The sequence below is a fragment of the Nomascus leucogenys genome, chromosome 14 (genome assembly GCF_006542625.1).
Source record: "Nomascus leucogenys isolate Asia chromosome 14, Asia_NLE_v1, whole genome shotgun sequence".
NCBI classification, from domain to species: domain Eukaryota; kingdom Metazoa; phylum Chordata; class Mammalia; order Primates; family Hylobatidae; genus Nomascus; species Nomascus leucogenys.
In genome coordinates, this window is record NC_044394.1 from 35,060,331 (window position 1) to 35,082,422 (window position 22,092).

Sequence of the window (22,092 nt, forward strand, 5' to 3'; positions counted from 1 at the left end):
ACTTCCTGTCTTTTGCTTCTGTTGTACTATATTTGGAATGTAGATGTACTTGGGAAAGTCAGACTAGATCAAAGTTACTATTCTTAAGTTTTGAAAATTAGTGTTTTAGAAGAAACTCACTCATGTTTGTAACTTCTTTATCTGTTCAGTGTTGAAAGATGGACAAAAGGAATCCTTGCCATGTTTCACATTTAATAAGATTCTTTCACTTTAATGCATAAAACCCTTTGAAATCAGTGTCAACCAGAAAAATTCATGTTAGAAAAAATTGGAATGAGAGCTGCTATTCTATATTCAGAACATCTGAGAAAGCATTTTTGACTATTACAAAAGTTTATTTAACAAAAAGTCTAATATGAAAATGTACATGACCTAATTTTTACATCATAGTAAAACAGGCCCTATGGAGAGAGGACATGGGTTTCTCTGCTGAACAGCCATTATTCATACTCGTTCCAAGGCTTCTAACATGATGATACTATTTCCTCGTATTACCTAAGAAAGAGAAAAATAAATTTGAAAAGAACAACTCAGGTAACAGACATAACTATGATGATTTAAGAATTTTCACCAAATCATTAATGGTTTTTTAATATTACATGTCGGTTTGCAAAGCTTTGTTCAAGCCACAGGGACACCAAACAACTCTAAGCCCTTTATAAGACGGACATCTTTTAGATTTAAGGCTAACAATTTGCTTTATGAGATTCTAATGCCAAGTCTCCAATGACTAATTTCACCTTTTTTTTTGAGACAGAGTCTCACTCTGTTTCCCAGGCTAGTGTAGAGGCACAATCTCGGTTCACTGCAGCCTCTGCCACCCAGGTTCAAGCAATTCGCCTGCTTCAGCCTCCCAAGTAGCTAGGATTACACGAGCCCCACCTCCCACCATGCCCAGCTAATTTTTATATTTCTGGTAGAGACGGGGTTTCACAATGTTGGCCAGGCTGGTCTCAAACTCCTGACCTCAAGTAATCTGCTTGCCTCAGCCTCACAAAGTGCTGGGATTACAGGTGTGAGCTACTACGCCTGGCCCTACTTTCACCTTCTAAAATGCAGGACTCAAATTTAAATGCCCATCCCTGACTCTATGGGATCCAAAAATTAATGAGTAAAATATGTACAGTAGAGTATGTTAGGTACAGTTTGGAGGTATGAGATCATTTAGGGAACAAACCAGGATGGGAAATGGTGAAAGGCATGCTTTATGAAAATCACATTTTACCTGGGTCTTGGAAATTGGGCAGAATTTTGAAAAGGAGATTTTAGGAAATTCTAGACAGAACCAAGATGAAGACAAACTATGAGAGGATAAGGAAGTAATCTAATTTGAATGCAGTAAAAAGTTCATAAAGACAATCGGGAAACAAAGATAGTTGGCATTCAATCTTGGAAAGCTTCAAATGCCAATCTTAGTGTTTGGAGGACATCAAAAACTAACAATGAGCCAGTGAGAGTTTCACATTTGAGGGAATGACGATCATAAGTGTCCCTGCAACAAGATATTATATAAATACACCAAAGTTTGAATAGGACAGAACCTAGAGGCAGAAAGAGAAGTTATAAAAAAAGGGCCCTAGGACAACAGTGCTTGACCTAGTAGATAAGCCATAAATGAAGATAAGAATACTTATCGGGGGCGTGGTGGCTCACGCCTATAATCCCAGCACTTTGGGAGGCCAAGGCAGGTGGATCACCTTGAGGTCGGGAGTTCGAGACCATCCTGGCCAACATGAAGAAACCCCCATCTCTACTAAAAATACAAAATTAGCCGGGTGTGGTGGCACATGCCTGTAATCTCAGCTACTCAGGAGGCTGAGGCAGGAGAATCACTTGAACCCGGGAGGCGGAGGTTGCAGTAAGCTGAGATAGCGCCCCTGCACTCCAGCCTGGGCAACAAGAGCAAAACTGTCTTTTGTCAGAAAAAAAACAAACCAAAACCAAAACAAATCAACAAACAAACTTATCAGAGTATAGATGAATCAGCTGGTAAATGAATTCAAGAGGGGTAGAAAAATAAGTGAAACTGGAAGGCTAGGGGACTAAAAACAGTAAGTCCCTAATAGACCGCAGATCATCATCTGTCAAGTGTCATAGATCACCCATCAGTCAAGTAGAATTGGACAGGTGAATGGAGGGGTATGGGAGGGAAAGGATAGGTAATGTAGGGGAGGGAAAGGATAGGTAATGTAATAATTTGAGGTGTTTATTAGAAATGGAGGCATTCTAAAAAGATTCAAACTGGAGCTATGCTTATAGGCAGCTAGAGTAAAAGTAGTTGTAACTTGTTCTTTTCTCACAGTATCATGCTTGTTTTATTTACACATGCACTATGATTTATTGTGTTCTCCATACAAATGTAAATTTTATGAGGGCAGGGACTTAGGTGCAAAACCCCAGTGCCTAAAATAGTAGCAGGCACACAGAGGGCTCAAGTACCTGGTAAACATGAATAAAATAACTCACATGTGATTACTGCAGCTGACAGAATAGAAGGGAACACAATTGGTAGGAAAAGTGTCTTGGAACCTGGCAGCCAATTATCAGCAATGAGTATGATAAGGTAGTAAAGAGCAGATTTAAAAAAGAATGGCTGGGCACAGAGGCTCACGTCTATAATCCCAGCACTTTGAGAGGCCCAGGTGGGCAGATAGCTTGAGCCCAGGAGTTTGAGACCAGCCTGGGCAACATGGTAAAACCCTGTCTCTACAAAGAATACAAAAATTAGCTGAGGGTGGTGGTGCACACCTGTGGTTCCAGCTACTTAGGAGGCTGAGGTGGGAGGATCAACTGAGCCCAGGGAGGTTGAGACCACAGTGAGCCCCATGCTACTGCACTCCGGCCTCGCTGACAGAGTGAGACCTTGTCTCAAACCAACAACAAAAACCAGTAAGCACAGTGCCCTGAAAATGACAATGGAAACTGAAAGAGTCTAAAGATTCACACTCTTCTTGTAAGTTAACAGAGCTCCCCTCCATTTTTTTGAGACTGGGACTAGCTATGCTGACCAGGCTGCAGTGCAGTGGCTATTCACAGGCACAATCGCTGCACACTGCATCCTCAAACTCCTAGGCTCAAGTGGTTCTCCTGCCTCAGCCTCTTGAGTAGCTGGGACTATAGGTGCACATCACCGTGCCCAGCATAAGCCAGGAGTAGAAACATGCTTACCTAGTTATCAGAATTTTATTTTCATTTTAATTATTATTTTTTTTGAAACAGGGTCTTGCTCTGTCACCCAAGCTGGAATGCAGTGGTTCAATCACAGCTAACCGTAGCCTTGACCTGGGCTCAAGTGATCCTCCCACTTCAGCCTCTCAAGTAGCTGGGACCAGAGGCATGAGCCACCAAGCCGGGCTAATTTTAAAATTTTCTGTAGAGACAGGGTCTCACCATGTTGCCTAGGCTGATCTCAGACTCCTAGTCTCAAGTGATCCTCCTGCTTTGGCCTTCCAAAGTGCTGGGATTACAGGTGTGAGCCACTGCACCTGGCCAGTTATCAGAATTTTAAATTCTCAATTTTTTTTTTTTTTGGCAACAGATACTGAACATCACATCTCATTGACCAAAGCAAGAAAAGCTAGCCTTCCTGCCTAGCTCCCTGCTAAATTTACGTATTTCTTTGTCTTGTCACATATTTAGAAAATAAGGCTAGATGGTGAACTTTGTCACACCTTATCTGTGGTCCAAAAACATTAAATGTATAATCCCAGAAACAGACATCCGTAAGTTTTACACTGCATGCTGTTCTGAGCAGTGTGACGATACTGTCCCTGGATGTGGATTATCCTTTGTCTAGCATCTCCATGCTGCCCATTAATCAGTTATCTCAGTTTTCTGAGTTTTCTGATTGACTGTTCTGGTATCAAAGGGTTACTTGTGTTCAAGTAACCCTTTTTTTACTTAATATTAGCCTGAAAGTATAAGAGCAGTGATGCTGGCAATATGGATATGCCAAAGAGAAGCTGTAAAGTGCTTCCTTTAAGTGAAAAGGTACAAGTTCTTGACTTAAAAAGAATCATATGTTGAGACTGCTAGGATTTATGGTAAAGACGAATCTTCTATCTGTGAGATTGTGAAGAAGTAAAAAGAAATTCGTGCTGGCCAGGTGCGGTGGCTCACGCCTGTAATCCCAGCACTTTGGGAGGCTAAGGCAGGTGGCTCACGTGGTCAGGAGTTTGAGATCAGCCTGGCCAACATAGTGAAACCCTGTCTCTACTAAAAATACAAAAATTAGCTTGGTGTGGTGGTGTGCGCCTGTAGTCCCAGCTACTTGGGAAGCTGAGGCAGGAGAATCGCTTGAACCCAGGAGGCGGAGGATGCAGTGAGCCAAAACCACACCATTGCACTCCAGCCTGGGTGACACAGTGAGACTCCATCTCTCACACACACACACACACACACACACACACCCATTTGGGCATAGGGTTCAGTACTATCTGTGGTTTCTGGTACCTATTCTGAGGATAAAGGAGGCCTATCGCAGTGCTCTTCCTCTTTTGCTATTGTGCTTGAGGCCTAATTCTCCAAATCAAACTCGAACCATCATGTCCAGAATTACATACTGCTCCCTTTTTTGTGCTTCAATGATGCTACAGAAGGACAACCCTAGCAAGAGTGCCTGAACTATGTAACATAATAAAAAGTAAGATAGAGGCGATGCCACTGACAACTCTGGGGATGTCTCAGAAGATAGTTGAGATTTATCATTAGGTAACGATCCAGCTGACAGGTTAAAAACAAACTCACTCCTGAAAACAAACATACCCTTTTTCTTTTTGAGACAGGATCTCGCTTTGTCACACAGACTGGAGTGCAGTGGTGTGATCTCAGCTCACTGCACCTTCGACTTCCTGCCTCAGCCTCCTGAGTAGCTGGGACTACAGGTGCACACCACCATGCCCAGCTAATTTTCTGATTTTTTTGTAGAGATGAGGTCTCACTATATTGCCCAGGCTGATCTCAAACTCCTGGGCTCAAGTGATCCTCCTGCTTCAGCCTCTCAAAGTGCTGGGATTATAGATATGAGCTACTGTGCCCAGCCAACACACACATAACTGCAATAAAACAGTATTAATTTCAGTGGCCTCAATGGATCACTGACTTGGACAAGGTAATAATGAAGCCAACTGTCCTTTGTTAAACAACTTCTAACAAAATGAACAAAACCTTAACCTATTTGTTTCCCTTCTTCCAACTTTAGAAAAGTCAAAAAGTTCACCTCTGTTCTTGCCTTTTAAAATGTCTTTTATTAAAGAAGTCTGATGTGTTATTATTTCTTTTTCAAAGTGAAGACTCAGCAGCAAGAATTATTGTCTGCTGATAAAAACTTTTTTTTTTCTTTGGCTGGGGGTTGGGGGTGTGTGTGTGTCACATAAACCTCAGAGATGGAATAGGAGGCTGCCCAACAACACACTAAGTAGGTAATCATTACTTAAATGACTTGGGATGGCAGTGCTTTCAACCAATTTCTGTGCAAAGAAAATTAGGCCCATAAAGTTTAGGGGGAAAATTGCCAGAGGGATGCTCTATTCCTTCTCTGATAAAATTCCAATGAGCAGTGTGTTACCTAATTCTCTAATCTTCTCAAAGCAGAATTGACAATTAGGTGCCAAGTTCTTCCTGAATCCTTTTCAGCAAATTTGTTGCAAGGAACTAAAAACCGAATCTACCTTCTATTAGAAGGAAAATTTATTTGTAAAAATAAGGGCTTAGAGGAAAATCTTGGGGTATCTAGAAAATGTTTTTATAAGGACTTGGCTACTAATGATGCTGGCAGCCTTATTCAACAGAAGCTCACAAGGGAATATACCTGAAAGACAAGTCAATTTACATGAAACTTGGGGGACCACGTGTGGTTATCTGGAGACTCTAAACTGCTTTTTCAGTCATAACTATTCATTTGCTTTTCAAAATACAGTAATGAAAAAGTATCTGAAATAAGTAATAACACAAACCTTGGAAAAAATGGTATGTAAAAAAATTAAACAGGCAGAGATGTCAAAATAGGTCTATCTTCAACTTTACTGCTCAAACTTAAAAATCAAGGTTAATAAATCAAGGCTAATAATTAGCAACTCTTACCACTCCTTGGAGGTCTTTATGCTTAATAATTTGCTAAAAGTAAGTTGTCCTTTTTGGTTCACCTTTTTCAAGAACTTTGGGCTTACCACTTTATTAGGTATGTTGTCCTGTGTTAGACAAAGAGGGACTCAAAGTCTGGGTCTCAAAACTCTTCTTTAGCAATCACTAAAACTATGGCCCAATGAATGTAGGAATGTTTAATCCTATGAGGGCTCAGTATGTGCTTTTTTATTTTTTCCTGCTTTTTCTGTCATGTGAATAACTGTCATTGTGATTATCCCTTGTAACTTTTACCTTGGCTACCTTAAAATTTTGGGTGTGGTAAACCAGAAAATCCAGGTTAACTATGTATACAAGTAAAATCGGAAAGCGTTATCTGTGAACTGGCAGATCTGCATTAGGCATTAGCAGAAATGCAAAACCTTAATTAAGTTCCGCCCCATACCTACTGAAGTAGAATCTTCATTTTAACAAGATTCCCTGGGGATTCATATACACATTAAGGTTTCAGAACTACTGCTCTAATGAAGGACCAACAATGAGCCTCTATTGCAGAATAAAGCTCAAAAAGGATTTCCAACAGCTATTTCAAGCGCTAGGACCTTAGGTTCTGTATAGTCGAGATCTTACCTACAGGTAACCAGGATATTACCACAGCTGAGTAACTGCCGTATGTTCAACTAAAAAGGAGATGGAAAGTCTAATCTTGCCTGTTATTTGCCATTTCTGGGGGTTACTAACTAGGAGTTAATACACATTCCAAAAGAAAAATGAAATCTCCAAGAGAACTCTTATATCTTTACTTACCACCATTCCAATATTGTTCTGTTGTCCACTAGTCGCCATCTCCACACATTCATCAATCACAAGGTTCATAAAGGGATCAAATCCCCGCAATATTCCTTGGACATGTCTGCCACCATTTAATTTCACTATTAAAAAGAGAAAAAGAAGTTTTAGAAAAACCTTCCATTAGTTACCAAGCATCACTAAAAATCAGGTGGGATAAAACACAAGTATTTGAGATGTCTGAAACCCACTATCCTTACTGTATGACAAAAACTGGGTTAAACATTTTTGTATTTACTTCCACATTTTAATTTATAAGAATCCTAAAAAGTAGTAGTATCCTTACTTTATAGGACAGAACTAAACTTCAGAGCTTTTTAAAAATTTTTATAAAGATGGGGGCTCCCTATGTTGCCCAGGCTGGTCTCGAACTCCTGAGCTCTAGGGATCCTCCCGCTTCAGCCTCCCAAAGTGCTGGGGGATTATAGGTGTAAGCCACCGTGCCCGAGCTTTTAAGTAACTGGGTTCATGGTTATACAGCTACTGTACGATAGAAGTGAGATTCAAGCTGAAGGCTGCTTACCTCTAATGCTCATGGTTTTTCCCCCTACATATATTTCAAGTGCTGTGTGGGTCAGATTTTTAGATAAATTGAACAAATGTTATTCCTACATATTCCCAAGAAACAAAATAATTGTTCCTTGTCTAAGTCCTTGGTAGCTTGTTTAAAGAAAAAAGGTTGATAAATCCTGTTAATTTTGCCAAAGTGAGGAAGGGCTTACCTACGATAAACTCTGAAGTGCTGTTAAACTTATTAAATATCAGAAATTAGGTAAATAAAATTGTCTAGTTAGGATTAAGTAACCTGCTTAATTAATGGATGTGAATTAGAGGTCCTGTGTGCTTTTTTTTTTTTTTTTTTTTGAGACGGAGTCTCGCCCTGTCGCCCAGGCTGGAGTGCAGTGGCGCAATCTCGGCTCACTGCAAGCTCCACCTCCCGGGTTGACGCCATTCTCCTGCCTCAGCCTCCCAGTAGCTGGGACTACAGGCGCCCGCCACCATGCCCGGCTAATTTTTTGTATTTTTAGTAGAGACGGGGTTTCACCGTGGTCTCGATCTCCTGACCTCGTGATCCGCCCGCCTCGGCCTCCCAAAGTGCTGGGATTACAAGTGTGAGCCACCGCGCCCGGCCCCTGTGTGCTTTAAATATTTTTTTTTTTTTTTTTTTTTTGAGACGGAGTCTCGCTCTATAGCCCAGGCTGGAGTGCAGTAGAGCGATCTTGGCTCACTGCAAACTCCGCCTCCTGGGTTCATGCCATTCTCCTGCCTCAGCCTCCTGAGTGGCTGGGACTACAGGCGCCCGCCACTGCACCCGGCTAATTTCTTTTTGTATTTTTAGTAGAGACGGAGTTTCACCGTGTTAGCCAGGATGGTCTTGATCTCCTGACCTTGCGATCCGCCCGCCTCGGCCTCCCAAAGTGCTGGGATTACAGGCGTGAGCCATCGCGCCTGGCCGCTTTACATTTTTATAAAGTTGCTCCCAACATATTCCTAAGACACATGTAAAAAGCAATTGAATAATTAAAAAAAACCCCAAAACAACAACAAACTTACATGATAACTTCTTGTCCATAAATCTGAAAAAGGAAAAGGGTAAAGATTATATAACCAATTAAAAAAATTTAAGCATAAACAAGTACATAAATAGTTAATTTGCTAGAATTTATATAATGGGAATAATGAAATCTAAAATAGTAAAAATAATGTATTGCTGTAAAGAGTGAGGGAGTAGGGTGAGGTAGCTCACACCTGTAATCCCAGCACTTTAGGAGGCTGAGGCGGGTGGACTGCTTGAGCTCAGGAGTTGAGACCAGCCTGGGCAACATGGTGAAACCCCATCTCTACCAAAAATACAAAAATTAGCTGGGGGTGGTGGCACATGCCTACGGTTCCAGCTACTTGGGAGGCTGAGGTAGGAGAATCACTGGAGCCTGCCACGTTGAGGCTGCAGTGAGCCATGATTGCGCCACTGCACTCCAGCTTGGGCAACAGAGCGAAACCGTCTCAGGGGAAAAAAAGAGTGGGGGCATAAAGGGTTACCTAAATTAGACATTCTACGAAGCGAAGTAATTTGGGAAGAGGAAAGGCAATAAAAATGAAATATATTTTGACTATATTAATTTACATTAAGTACAGTATACTAATGTGAATTACATTCTTATTGTTCAATACTATGTTGTTTCATTGACCTAAATTTCTTACTTTCTTTTCTTTTTTTTTTTTTTTTTTTTTTTTAAGATATGGGAATCTCACTATGTTGCCCAGGCTGGTCTTGAATTCCTGGCCTCGAAAAATATGCTCCCCCTCAGCCTCCCAAAATGCTGCTGGGATTACACAGGCATGAGCTACCACATGTGGTCTCATTGACCTAATTTCCAATGATTGGATTTTATAGTCATAAGAGAAAAACAAAGACTTGCCTACGTTTGGTTATTTCCAAAACTAAGTTGTAAAGACAGCAAACAGTAATCAAATCATATCCAATTCAATAGGTATTTTATATTTGAGATAAGTAGTGTTCTTTTATTTAATATTAAAGCATCAAGCATAAATGTTCAGGGTAGTCCTCAACATTTAAGTGTATTTTAGTATAATAAATGCACATTTGAAACTTCAAACGATATGAATTAAAAAAAAATTCCATTTTAGTGGAATAAGAGACTATTAAGCCATGCAGTCAACTCAGTTTTTAATCTCTTCCATTTATAGGCCAGAAAACATAAAATTTCATTCAATTTTAAATATTTCATTCAAATTTTAAAATATAAAAAAATGAAAAAAAAAGTTTAGTATATGGGCCACGAAGTGGGGCACTTATTCAATTTTAATGTATAGGATTATCATGGGAAAATGTAAATATAAAACAAGGAGCATGACTGAAGGAGGGAGTAGATACATTTACAAGTAAAAATATATTTATGGGCTGGGCGCGGTGGCTCATGCTTGTAATCCCAGCACTTTGGGAGGCCAAGGCGGGCGGATCACCTGAGGTCGGGAGTTCGAGACCAGCCTGATCAACATGGAGAAACCCCGTCTCTACTAAACAACAACAACAACAACAACAACAACAAAGCCGGGTGTGGTGGTGCATGCTTGTAATCCCAGCTACTAGGGAGGCTGAGGCAGGAGAATCGCTTGAACCCGGGAGGCGCAGGTTGCGGTGAGCCGAGATCACACCACTGCACTCCAGCCAGGGCAATAAGAGCGAAACTCCATCTCAAAAAAAAACCCACATATATATATATATGAAGTAAACTATATTTTAATAAGATACATAAAATGTATCAAATATAACACACAAGATCTTATACAATCTTTACAATGACTTTGCAATTATGGTCTATCGTTTCCACCGTTTTTACAGATGGAGAACTAGGCTTGGAAAAGCTAAATCAATTTTTCAAAGTCACACAGCGTGAGAGCAAACACAAATAGTTCAGTCTGACTGGAGAACAGAACACGTGAGTATTAGCAGCTATAAGGTTTGGCGTTTGAATGCTGGGTTAAGAATAGCCTCGATTTTGCATACCGTGATAAATTATCAAAGCAGTCACTGGCAAGACTACTGTGGCAGCAAATTTTAAGAAGTGGAAGGAAGAATTCAGTTAAGCCAGTGTATCTCAACTTCTGCACTACTGACATTTGGGACCAGATAATTTTGTATTGCTGGGGGCAGTCGAATAAGCGGTAGGATGTTTAACAGCATCCCTGGTGTCTACTCACTAGAAGCCGGTAGCACCAGATTCCCTACTCCCCATTTAAGAACCCCACGCTAAGCCAGAAGGAGGGCATAATGGTGTAAAAGAAGATGCTATCTGTGAGAAAGCAAAGGAAGAAAAAATTTGAGAGTCGTTTTGGCGGCAGATCTGACCGGATTTCACAATTCATAAAACCTACAGATGAGAAGAGAAAGGTATTAAAACTAGCTTCCTTCTCTGAAATTTTCAAAAACTATGTTATGAATCAGAAAGAAAATCTTAGATTACAAGTAGAGAATGGTCTTTTTGTTAAAAAAAAAAAAAAAAAAAGAATCACCATTTCACCAGTCCCTGATGAATCCAGAAGATACTTACATCAACAACTCACCAATAAAATAACTTTCAGATAAAAAGAGTAATTTTCACAATAATTTCTGAGTAACTTCTATTTTTTTTTTTTTGAGACGGAGTCTCGCTCTGTCGCCCAGGCTGGAGTGCAGTGACGCCATCTCGGCTCACTGCAAGCTCCGCCTCCCGGGTTCACGCCATTCTCCTGCCTCAGCCTCCCAAGTAGCTGGGACTACAGGTGCCCGCCACCACGCCCCACCTAATTTTTTGTATTTTTAGTAGAGACGGGGTTTCACCGTTTTAGCCAGGATGGTCTCCATCTCCTGACCTCGTGATCCGCCCGCCTCGGCCTCCCAAAGTGCTGGGATTACAGGCGTGAGCCACCGCGTTGGGCTTATGTTTTACTACTTAATTCCTTAACAGACTTAACTAAAATACACATGGAAGTAGTTTTCATACAAAAGATGGCTTTGATACAAATGCACCTTTAAATGCAAAAATATTATTATTTTTTGAAACAGAGTTTCGCTCTTGTTGCCCAGGCTGGAAGGCAATGGCGGGATCCTGACTCACTGCAACCTCCGCTTCCCGGGTTCAAGCGATTCTCCTGCCTCAACCTCCCGAGTAGCTGAGACTATAGGTGCGCACCACCTGCCTGGCTAATTTTTTGTATTTTTAGTAGAGACGGGGTTTCACCACGTTAGCCAGGCTGGTCTCGAACTCCTGACCTCAGGTGATCCACTCGCTTCGGCCTCCCAAAGTGCTGGGATTACAGGCGTGAGCCACCATGCCCGGCCGCAAAATTATTAAATGGGAACTTTTCCTTATGTCTGACTTCCATGGGCCTGGTAATAAATGAACTACACACAAAGCCAACCACATGCTACGCCAGAAAAAACTGATCCCTGTAAAAATTTTGCATCCTTTGTGCAATCCAACTAATACATGTAGAATTCCAGCATCAGGGAGTATAAGCAAAACAGAAACGTACTCAGGAAACACATAACCTGTTAAGTCCACTCAAAAAGTATTTGAGGAGTTCAAAGCTTTACGTTGAGTCCTACCTAAAGTAAGGCTCTCCTACTTAAAGTTGTTTGACTTTACTGGGTGTGTAGAAAAAACTTCAAAAAATTAGCCTTCTCTGACTAGAAAAAATTAATGTTCTTAAAAAAAAGAAAAATGAATGTTCTTACATAGTTTCAACATCAGAGCAAGATAACACATGACATTCAAGCTTAACGTAAAAGAAGGTAAGAAAAAGGAATGAAGTTTCTAAGTAAAAGCTCAAACACCTACAAACACATTTGCTAAGACTAAAGTGGCTTTTGGATTCTGATGCCTCACATAGTTTTAAAAACACTTCCCTTCCAGCCCCTCCTTAGTTCCTTTAGAGAATTTCCCCCTCTAGCCGTCTATCTAGAACATGGTACTATTCGAGATGCTCAACAAAAGGTGGCATTGGAGATCTTCAAGGAACGAGGGAGAGCGCCGGGTGACCAGGGGCCGGACCGCGGGACCTGGAGACTAATCGGCCGGAAGGAGGTGCCGTGGCTGCCTGCTGTAACCACACCGACGCGCGAGCTCTGCGCGGGCTTCACGTCTCATGCGCGGGAGCCTGGCCGGGATCCCGGCGACCTCGGACCGGAAGAAGAAATGAGGTGAAGCGGCTCAAGACATTCAGCTAATGGAGAGGGAACCAAGGGACTCGCGGGACGCAAATAACTGACCACTTCAGTTTGGCTCTCACACATACTTACTTTTTCAACTCGGGAGGGTGAGCTTTGCTCATGGTGTATACTCCGCGGGCTCACAGATGCCTTGGAACGGAACGCACGGCTTGCCTCACGCTCCCGCAGTAGGCCCGGCGTCTTGCGTCTGGCGTTATCGACCTCGTTAGCCAATGGATTGTTGGCAGTTTTTACATTTCACCTCGCGATATCTGAGCGCCTCGGTCGCGGTTGAGCTTCCGGTTACGTCCTCAGCGATTGGCCAGGACGGAGGGGTGCGTCCTCTAGGCACCTTTCTGAATTCCGTTTTGCGTGTGCAAAATTTAGATAACGGGTATTCCGCCGGTGGGTATCCCTGCTTTTTTTTTTTTTTTTTTTGAGACGGAGTCTCGCTCTGTCGCCCAGGCTGGAGTGCAGTGGCGCGATCTCGGCCCACTGCAAGCTCCGCCTCCCGGGTTCACGCCATTCTCCTGCCTCAGCCTCTCTTGAGTAGCTGGGACTACAGGCGCCCGCCGCCACGCCCGGCTAATTTTTTGTATTTTTTAGTAGAGACGGGGTTTCACCATGTTAGCCAGGATGGTCTCGATCTCCTGACTTCGTTATCCGCCCGCCTCGGCCTCCCAAAGTGCTGGGATTACAGGCGTGACCTACTGTGCCCAGCCGGGTATCCCGCTCGTCTATGGAACAGCCAAAAAAAAAAAAAAAAAAAAAAAAAGAAAAGAAAGCCGGGCTCCGTAAATCCCAGAACTTTGGATCTCTTGAGCCCAAGAGTTCGAGACCAGCCTGGGAAACATAGCGAGACCCCTTCTCTATTTAAAAAATGAAATTGAGATATTGATATAACGGTCCCGTCTCTAGCTTCGGGGCAAACCCGGCCAATCCCGCATGTCTGTGGATCGTATCGCTTATTTTCTTCATATATACCAACATACCAAATGTTAATGACCCTGGAGGAATGGGCCTCTCTCTCTCTCTCTCTATATATATATATTTTGTTTTGTTTTGTTTTGTTTTTTTTGAGACGGAGTCTTGCTCTGTCGCCCAGGCTGGAGTGCAGTGGCGCGATCTCGGCTCACTGCAAGCTCTGCCTCCCGGGTTGATGCCATTCTCCTGCGTCAGCCTCCCGAGTAGCTGAGACTACAGGTGCCCCCCACCACGCCGGGCTAATTTTTTGTATTTTTAGTAGAGACCGTATTTCACTGTATTAGCCAGGATAGTCTTGATCTCCTGACCTCGTGATCCGCCCGCCTCGGCCTCCCAAAGTGCTGGGATTACAGGCGTAAGCCCCCGCTCCCGGCCGGGCCTCTATATTTCTTTGGCAGGTATCCCTACAGCATACTGTCAGACCAAGTAGGGTTCCGGTAACATGTAAATTAGCAGCCTCTGAACCATTGTAGAGTAAGGTGACTGGGCCTGTCTCCAAGAATTTCAATCTATTTCCGACTGAGGGGTCTCGCAAAAAAAATTTTTTTTTGAGATGAGATCTTGCTCTGTCACCTAGGCTGGGGAGCATGGTGTGATCATGGCTCACTGCAACCTCGAACTCCTGGCCTCAAGCAATCCTCCCACCTCAGCCTCCTGAGTTGTTGAGACTACAGCCGCACGCCACTGCACCCAGCTAATTTTTTTTTTGTAGAGATGAGGTCTCGCTTTGTTGCCCAGGATGTTCTCAAATTCCTGGCCTCAAGAGATCTGCCTGCCTCCGGCTTCCAAAGTGCTGAGATTACAGGGGTGAGCCAGCATGCCTGGCAGTTCTGAAATTTTTCAAACACTACCTCCAGAATTCACTGATGTGCCATTGCCCCTGTATATAAAACGTGAAGTGCAGCACACAAACATTTTCTAATATAAGGTGTTCTTTTTTCATGTCAAGATGTGTAAAAAGTGGTCTCGGACTTGTTCCCAGTTGTTACCCCAAAATTATAGAAGACTAAACCAAAATAGAATGCCTTGTTGATTTTAAATAGGGGATAGTTCTCAAAAATTCAGTTAATTCCTGATATTCTGGAATGGCTCTATATAAATATCAATGATAGTAAAGACTTAAACTCATCACATATTTTGCACTCTCTTAGTAGTCAAAATCCTAGACACTGAATTTTTTCTAGCAGGGTCATAGCTTTGTACCTTTACTACCACTTGCTATTAGTGTTTAGTTGTTGAAGCTAGAGACCTGACATAGATAATGAATTTCTCTTTTTAGCCTCATAGACAGTTTCTTTTCTACATTAATGAACTTCAAGTCACAATGTCGTAGTCTCCTCTCAAAGTTTTTCCCATTTACAATGAACCAGTTCTGCATCTGAACCATAACAAGTAATTTCCACTCTTCTGGACATTTTAAACTCATTTAACGTGTTAAAAGAAGAAGCATCCTAAGAAAGTTATATATTCACCACCCAGATATAAGGAAAGAAAACACAATAGTGGGGAGAAAATTAAACCTTATTTATTTTTAAAACCAAACCACTAGGAAAATATATCACAGCCTGGAAACAGCAAATGGACAGGCTATATTATAATTTCAAGTAATAAGTTGGTGAAAATACAATGAAGTTGCTATCAAAACAATAAGGTGCCATGCTGGGGCAGGAACACTGCTAGCTGCACAAGCCCCAGGCAAAAATGGTATTTGGTAATGGGGGCTGCCTCTCCTTTGCTCTAAGGGAGTCAGCTCATCCTAGCCCAAGTTGCTTACTTTTTCTCCCTTGAATTTCCTGTTGCCAGGGGTTTGTCTCAATTGGGCTCTGTTAATTCAGGGGGCTAAGTAGGCAATGCTAGGTGTAGGCTTTCATTCCATCTGTTCTAATAAAACCAGGTTTTTCCAAATCCAGTGCTTCTTTACTCTGTTGTCATCAAGTAGCCAACTGCTCCTCTTTTACTGTTCATTCCTAGATACTAGTATATATCACAGTCAAAACCCCCTTCTCTTCAAGGGGAAAGTGTTACTGCAAGATTGTCCTGTCATTTTGCTACACACAGCCTCAGGGCCCATCAGCCAGTAATTCTGTTTCCCACAATTAGTGTGTCGTCACCTCTCATGTTTCTGCACGGTCTCCAGGCTGAAAGATGCAGCATGTAATAATTTTAAGAAATGTACATCCACATCTTGATGACCAGAAATGGGGATCCACAAGGAACATTTCAAAGTTGTTATCCAAACTAGTCTGCCTCCCAGTTCCACATCTTAAAATCAACTTGTATGCCCTTGTATAAATTACCCAAAATCAAGAAAACAAAGACCCAGAAAACTTTCTTTCCCTTCTAAGTTAGTGACCTCATTGATTTTGTTTCACAGCTTATGGAAGATGGTGTGGTGACACTTCTGGTAAACAGGATATTGGCAACAAAGAGAAAATATCTCTCCTCAGACTCCACCAACTCTAACCTGCCAGCCTGTTAGTACCTGTATAGCAAGAAGAGTCTGGTACCTTGGAGGGCTCTGGCTTGTTACAGGGGAGAGCCTTACTGCCAGGACAAGCACTGGCCACAGGAAATAATAAGCTCTAAAACTCTCCTGTAATATCTCTGACCCGATTTAGCACCACTTTTTTCCATTTCATTTTTTAGGGACTGAAACATAAAATAACCAGTGTCCAGAGGCAAGTGACATATGCCTTACACTTGCGGCCATCCTTCATTTCTTCATTCGTAAACTTTGCTTAAAAGACTAAAATTCCCAATTCCTTATAAAAAATATATTCTTGCCCTCAGCCCTGATGGCCACTGGCAAAGACTTTTATTTCCCAATGGATAAGAGAGCCTCCTTCATCTTCTTGGTCATAGTTGGGATGAGGTGCATGTGGTCATCCACACACTTGGTCACACAACTGTCCAGCTGCTGCTTCACCTGAAGCTCCTTACTCCCAGCATCTATTGAATCTTTGGCTTTGTCGTTGCAATGCATGGTGCACCGGGCCAGGCGGTCCTGTGGCAAGAAGGAAGAGGGTAGAAAAAGCTGAGAGTAAGGCCTCCATTTACTGTGTGCTCATTATGTGTTAGACCCTGTGCTACAGGTTTAATATGTATTATCTTGGTCAATTAAAGGGACATGGTAGTGTGATTGGCCAAGTTTTTTTTTTTTTTTTTTGTTTTGTTTTTTGAGACAGAGTCTCACTCTGTTGCCCAGGCTGGAGTGCTGCGCAGCAGTGGCACAATTATGGCTTACTGCAGCCTCAATGTCCCAGGCTCACGCTGTCTTTCCACCTCTGCTCTCAAGTAGCTAGGACCACAGGCACATGCCACCACTCTTGGCTAATATTTTCTTTCTTTTTTTTTTTTTTTTGAGACGGAGTCTCTCTCTGTCGCCCAGGCTGGAGTGCAGTGGCGCAATCTCGGCTCACTGCAAGCTCCGCCTCCCGGGTTCACGCCATTCTCCTGCCTCAGCCTCTCCGAGTAGCTGGGACTACAGGCGCCCGCCACCACGCCCGGCTAATTTTTTGTATTTTTAGTAGAGACGGGGTTTCACCGTGGTCTCAATCTCCTGACCTCGTGATCCACCCGCCTCGGCCTCCCAAAGTGCTGGGATTACAAGCGTGAGCCACCGCGCCCGGCCTAATATTTTCTTAAAAATTATTTTTGTAGAGATGGGATCTCCCTATGTTGCCCAGGCTGGTCTTGAACTCCTGGGCTCAAGTGATCCTCCCTCCTTGGCCTCCCAAAGTGTTGGGATTATAGATGTGAGCCACTGTGTTTGGCTTTCCAAGACTGTCTTGACTCAAACAGAAGATGGCACCAGGAGGGCTCAAACTATTACTAGAAAGCAGGTGAATGACAGAATAAATTGTGCAGAACATTCTTCCAGGAAATGAGAGGTCCCTAGAGGTTATTGTAAGATGTACAAACATCTTGATTCTTTTTTATTTTTTTGAGACGGAGTTTCGCTCTTGTTGCCTGAGCTGGAGTGCAATGGCACAATCTTGGCTCACCACAACCTCCGCCTCCCGGGTTCAAGTGATTCTCCTGCCTCAGCCTCCTGAGTAGCTGGGATTACAGGCATGCGCCACCATGCCCAGCTAACTTTTTTTTGTATTTTTAGTAGAGACGGGGTTTCTCCATGTTGGTCAGGCTGGTCTCAAACTCCCAACATCAGGTGATCCACCCGCCTCAGCCTCTCAAAGTGCTGGGATTATAGGTGTGAGCCACTGATTCTTTAAAGTCTGTTCTTTCTACAGGAAAACATTCAATTCAACAAATATTTATTGAGCATCTACTATGTGCCAGGCACTCTTTAAATGTTAGGGAATATAGCAATGAGTAAAACAAAGTTCTTACCCTTACAGAACTTACATTCCAGTGAGAGGAAAGAGACAAAGTAAATGGAGATGTTGAGGAATTAGTTGGATATGTGAATGTGGAGTTTATGAGTGAGCTCTGGCCTACAGATATAAATGCAGGAGCTGTCAGCATAGAGATTATATTTACAGCTATGAGGCTAGAGGAGACTAGAGAAGTAGGCAGAAAGGAGAAAAGAAACAAGGACAGTCCCAGGCACTCTGATGCTCAGAGGCTGGAGTGGGGAAGAGATAGCAAACGAGGCCAAGGAAGGAGGCAGAAAACCATGAGAGTGAGATGTCCTGGTGACCAACTGAATAAAGTGCTTTAAGAAGAGGAGGGATCCACTGTGTCAATGATGCAGACAGAGTAAGATGAAGACTGAGAAATGACCCCTGGATTCGGCCCCACGGAGGTGAGTGGCAGGAGCGGTTCTGGCCCAGTGAAGAGTGAAAGTCCACTTGGAGAGGACTAAAAACATAATGCAAGGGGAGTTACAGAGCAATCCAAGAATCACATTTTCCAAGACCCCATCTATAAAATTAGCTGTCAAAAAGAACACAAAGAAACCCTTTGGGGTTCCGTGATCTTGAAGAAGTTATTCCTTCATAATGGCAGTAACTTTGAAGCGTTTTGAATGGAAGAATGTAAAGATGTATCACATTAGGTGTAAGTTTTCCATGTGGATGGAACCTCAGGCTATGAAAGCCTGGCCTGGAAGTAGGCTTGCTTCCCCCAGGTTCCAGAAAAATATACTTAGAAGATGGGAGTAAAATGAAGTTGTGGATACTCTTTGCTCCAGAGAAGGAAACAGGGAGCTCTTTTGGTAACCTAGAGGGGCTTGTGAGCCAGGAATCAGTGAGTCAACAGTAATAATGATTCACATAAATGACTGCTCCTTAGTGTCAGAGGGGCTGCCCTCTGGGTATAGCAAGTAGGGGCAGTCCTGGGTGGGTGTATAAGTCCACAAAATGGTGGAAGGGTGTTCCTCTAATCTGTACCTTTTCAAGGCTATCCTACCTTTCTAGAGATTCTGCTGTTTTAAAAATAATATATGTTTTAGGAAACTTTATTTTTTTTATTTTTATTTTATTTATTTTTTGAGACGGAGTCTCGCTCTGTCGCCCAGGCTGGAGTGCAGTGGTGCGATCTTGGCTCACTGTAAGCTCTGCCTCCCGGGTTCATGCCATTCTCCTGCCTCAGCCTCCCGAGTAGCTGGGACTACAGGCGCCCACCACCACACCTGGCCAATTTTTTGTATTTTTAGTAGAGACGGGGTTTTACTGTGTTAGCCAGGATGGTCTGGATCTCCTGACCTCGTGATCTGCCTGCCTCGGCCTCCCAAAGTGCTGGGATTACAGGCGTGAGCCACTGCGCCCGAACATTATTTATTTTTTTTTGAGATGGAGTTTCGCTCTTGTTGTCCAGGCTGGAGTGCAATGGCATGCGATCTTGGCTCACTGCCACCTGCGCCTTCCGGTTTCAAGCGATTCTCCTGCCTCACCCTCCCCAAGTAGCTGGGATTACAGGCACCTGCCACCATGTCCAGATAATTTCTGTATTTTTAGTAGAGATGGGGTTTCACCATGTTGGCCAGGATGGTCTCGAACTCCTGACCTCGTGATTCACCCGTCTCAGCCTCCCAAAATGTTGGGATTACAGGTGTGAGCTATGCGTCCAGCCAGGAAACTTTATACTACACAGTATACATACTGTATTTGGTGGTTGTGGCAAAAGAACAAACAAATGCCTCCTCCCCAACAAACTGCATAAGGGCTCTTGGTCATGAACTCCCCTGGTAACTCCCCATTACATCATTTCTTTTTTTTTTTGAGACAGAGTCTCGCTCTGTTGCCAGGCTGGAGTGCAGTGGCACGATCTTGGCTCACTGCAACTCCACCTCCCGGGTTCAAGAGATTCCCCTGCCTCAGCCTCCCTAGTATCTGGGACTACAGGTGTGTGCCACCACGCCCGGCTAATTTTTTTGTATTTTAGTAGAGACGGTTTCACCATGTTGGCCAGGATGGTCTTGATCTCCTGCTCTCATGATCCACCTGCCTCAGCCTCCCAAAGTGCTGGGATTACAGGCGTGAGCCTCCATGCTCGGCCTACATCATTTCTATAGGAAATGATGTTCAACCTAAGGCACTCGACCGCCAAGACTTTTTCTAAAATTTCAAACCCTGTGAAAACTGGTTGGCCATCACTATCACAACTGTTAACAGAACCAAGATACTAAAGCCAAGAGTTTTGAACAAATGCTTGTCATCTCCTGCAAAAGTCTGTATCAAGGACTAGAGTGCTCTGTCTAGGATATTTCTCACCTGGAACTTCTCCAACTCACTGGTGACCAAAGCCTGGGCTTGAGCCAGAGGCACATGGCAGCGCTCGATGCACTGGTGCACCTGCTTCATGGAGGCCTGGCTGTCCTCACAACAGCTGGCGCTGCACCGGAACATGAGACCCTGGGGAGAAAGGGCAGAGAGAGGTTAGGTAGGAAAGCCTCTGGGGACAGAGATGACTATGGAGCACTACAGGAGTTAGAAGGCCACGTGGATATTTGCACCTCCCTGTCCACCTTCTGCTTTCACCTTCCCTGAGAATAGACACCAGGACCTTAAAACCACCACTGGGGAAAATTATCCTCAATGTTTAGCGTAGTGTTTCTAGCTCATCGGCACCTGTTGCACCGATGGCTGGGTGAACAGAGGTTCGCCCGAATGGGTGAGGGTAGGGTGGTCTGACGAAGCCAAATTCTGAAAACCAGGTGCCTCTTCCACGGGTTTCAGAGGTCGGCAACCTAGTAAATACAAACTCCACCAGAGGGCAGCCGACCCACTAATCAATGACTCAAGGGGCACTATCTGGGAAACGCATACTCCGTGAGAGAAGCAGGACCGACACACACAGAGGCATTGCGGGGCTCAGAGAAGAACAGTGTAGAAACCCGCGCTGTGTGAAGCGAGGTTGGGCCCAAGAGAAGCGGGCATGACCTGGCCATCGGGGAGGCCGGAAGCCCTCGCCTTTCTGGTCTTTCACGTTGGCAGCGCCTCTGCTGGGCCTTGGGCCGCTCACCTGCGGAAGGGGCCGCGTAAGAGGGGAAGGTGGTGGGGCGAGCGCCTGCCGCCAGGGGCTTCCCACCTGCCGCCGGGGACGCTCCTGCCCCGGGCTGGAAGGGGCGGAAAACAGCCTCGCGCACGGCAAGGGCACACGGATTTCATCCAATCCGCCAAAGCTTCCGAAGTCCTGTCCGAGGCCGCTGCGGCGACCCCAGGGCCGCCCACACCCGGTCTGCGGGGACGCGGGCTGCAGTGCCAGGCGTCGCGTGGTGGCTGAGGGAAGGGCCCGGAACCCACCCGCTGAGAAGGAGGTCCCGGTTCGGCCCCAGCCCGGCTACCTGCATCTTCCGGATGTTCTCTCTTTCCAGACTCTTCACCATGGAGTCCACCGCCTCCTGCACCCGGAGCTGCTGCAGCTCCGCCATGGCGACCCCGCGCTGCCCCGCGGCGCTCCGCGCCGGCGCCCATATGGAATCGGCGTACGGGCCCGCCCCCTCACCGCCTTTCGCCGCCCTTCACCGCCCGCCCTTCCAGGGCCCACGCCCCACCTGGCGGCCGAACAGAGCCACTGCATGCTGGTGTCCGCGAGCCCACCGCCCTCCTCCCGCTTGGGAACCGGTCACCGGGACACCTGCCCTGCGGATGCTGCTTGCCTTTCCTCCTCCCCTCCCTTGATCCCTCCCTTTACATTCTTTAAAATTATTTAATGTAATTTACATACAGAGAAATACCCAGATCTTAGGCGTGCTGCTTGATGAGTTTTAACAAACCCTGTCCGCCGGGCGCGGTGGCTTACGCCTGTAATCCCAGCACTTTGGGAGGCCGAGGCAGGTGGATCAACTGATCTCAGGAGTTTGAGACCAGCCTGGCCAACCTGGCGAAACCCCGTCTCTACTAAAAATACAAAAATTAGCCGGGCGTGGTGGCACATGTCTGTAGTCCCAGCTATTTGGGAGGCTGAGGCAGAAGAATTGCTTGAACCTGGGAGGGAGAGGTTGCAGTGAGCCGAAATCACGCCGTTGCACTCCAGCCTGGGCGACAGAGTGAGACTCTGTC

The 22,092-nt window shown here is 44.4% G+C and overlaps 2 protein-coding genes across 5 annotated transcripts; both read right to left on the bottom strand.

Moving 5' to 3' along the window:
* Positions 1–172: 172 nt before the first annotated feature.
* Positions 173–12,887, bottom strand: SNRPG (small nuclear ribonucleoprotein polypeptide G). Of its 4 annotated transcripts, none has more exons than XM_030827895.1 (4): positions 11,968–12,649; positions 8,485–8,507; positions 6,889–7,013; positions 173–495 (listed from the first exon to the last, which is right to left on the bottom strand). In XM_030827895.1, the coding sequence occupies exons 2-4, from the start codon at positions 8,501–8,503 to the stop codon at positions 445–447; spliced, it is 195 nt and encodes a 64-aa protein (XP_030683755.1). In that variant the 5' UTR covers positions 8,504–8,507; positions 11,968–12,649; the 3' UTR covers positions 173–444. The 4 variants fall into 4 exon arrangements, with proteins under 4 accessions (XP_030683755.1, XP_030683756.1, XP_003262565.1 ...); XM_003262517.4 differs by lacking the exon at positions 11,968–12,649 and adding an exon at positions 12,734–12,887 and having other exon boundaries at positions 176–495; XM_030827894.1 differs by lacking the exons at positions 173–495; positions 11,968–12,649 and adding exons at positions 4,996–6,188; positions 12,734–12,887.
* A 2,243-nt stretch (positions 12,888–15,130) lies between these two features.
* Positions 15,131–21,863, bottom strand: FAM136A (family with sequence similarity 136 member A). The gene is given in 4 exon segments (XM_012501182.2): positions 15,131–16,631; positions 20,302–20,442; positions 21,053–21,280; positions 21,282–21,863. Coding segments are annotated over 4 exon segments (738 nt in total). The 5' UTR covers positions 21,462–21,863; the 3' UTR covers positions 15,131–16,442.
* Positions 21,864–22,092: the final 229 nt, after the last annotated feature.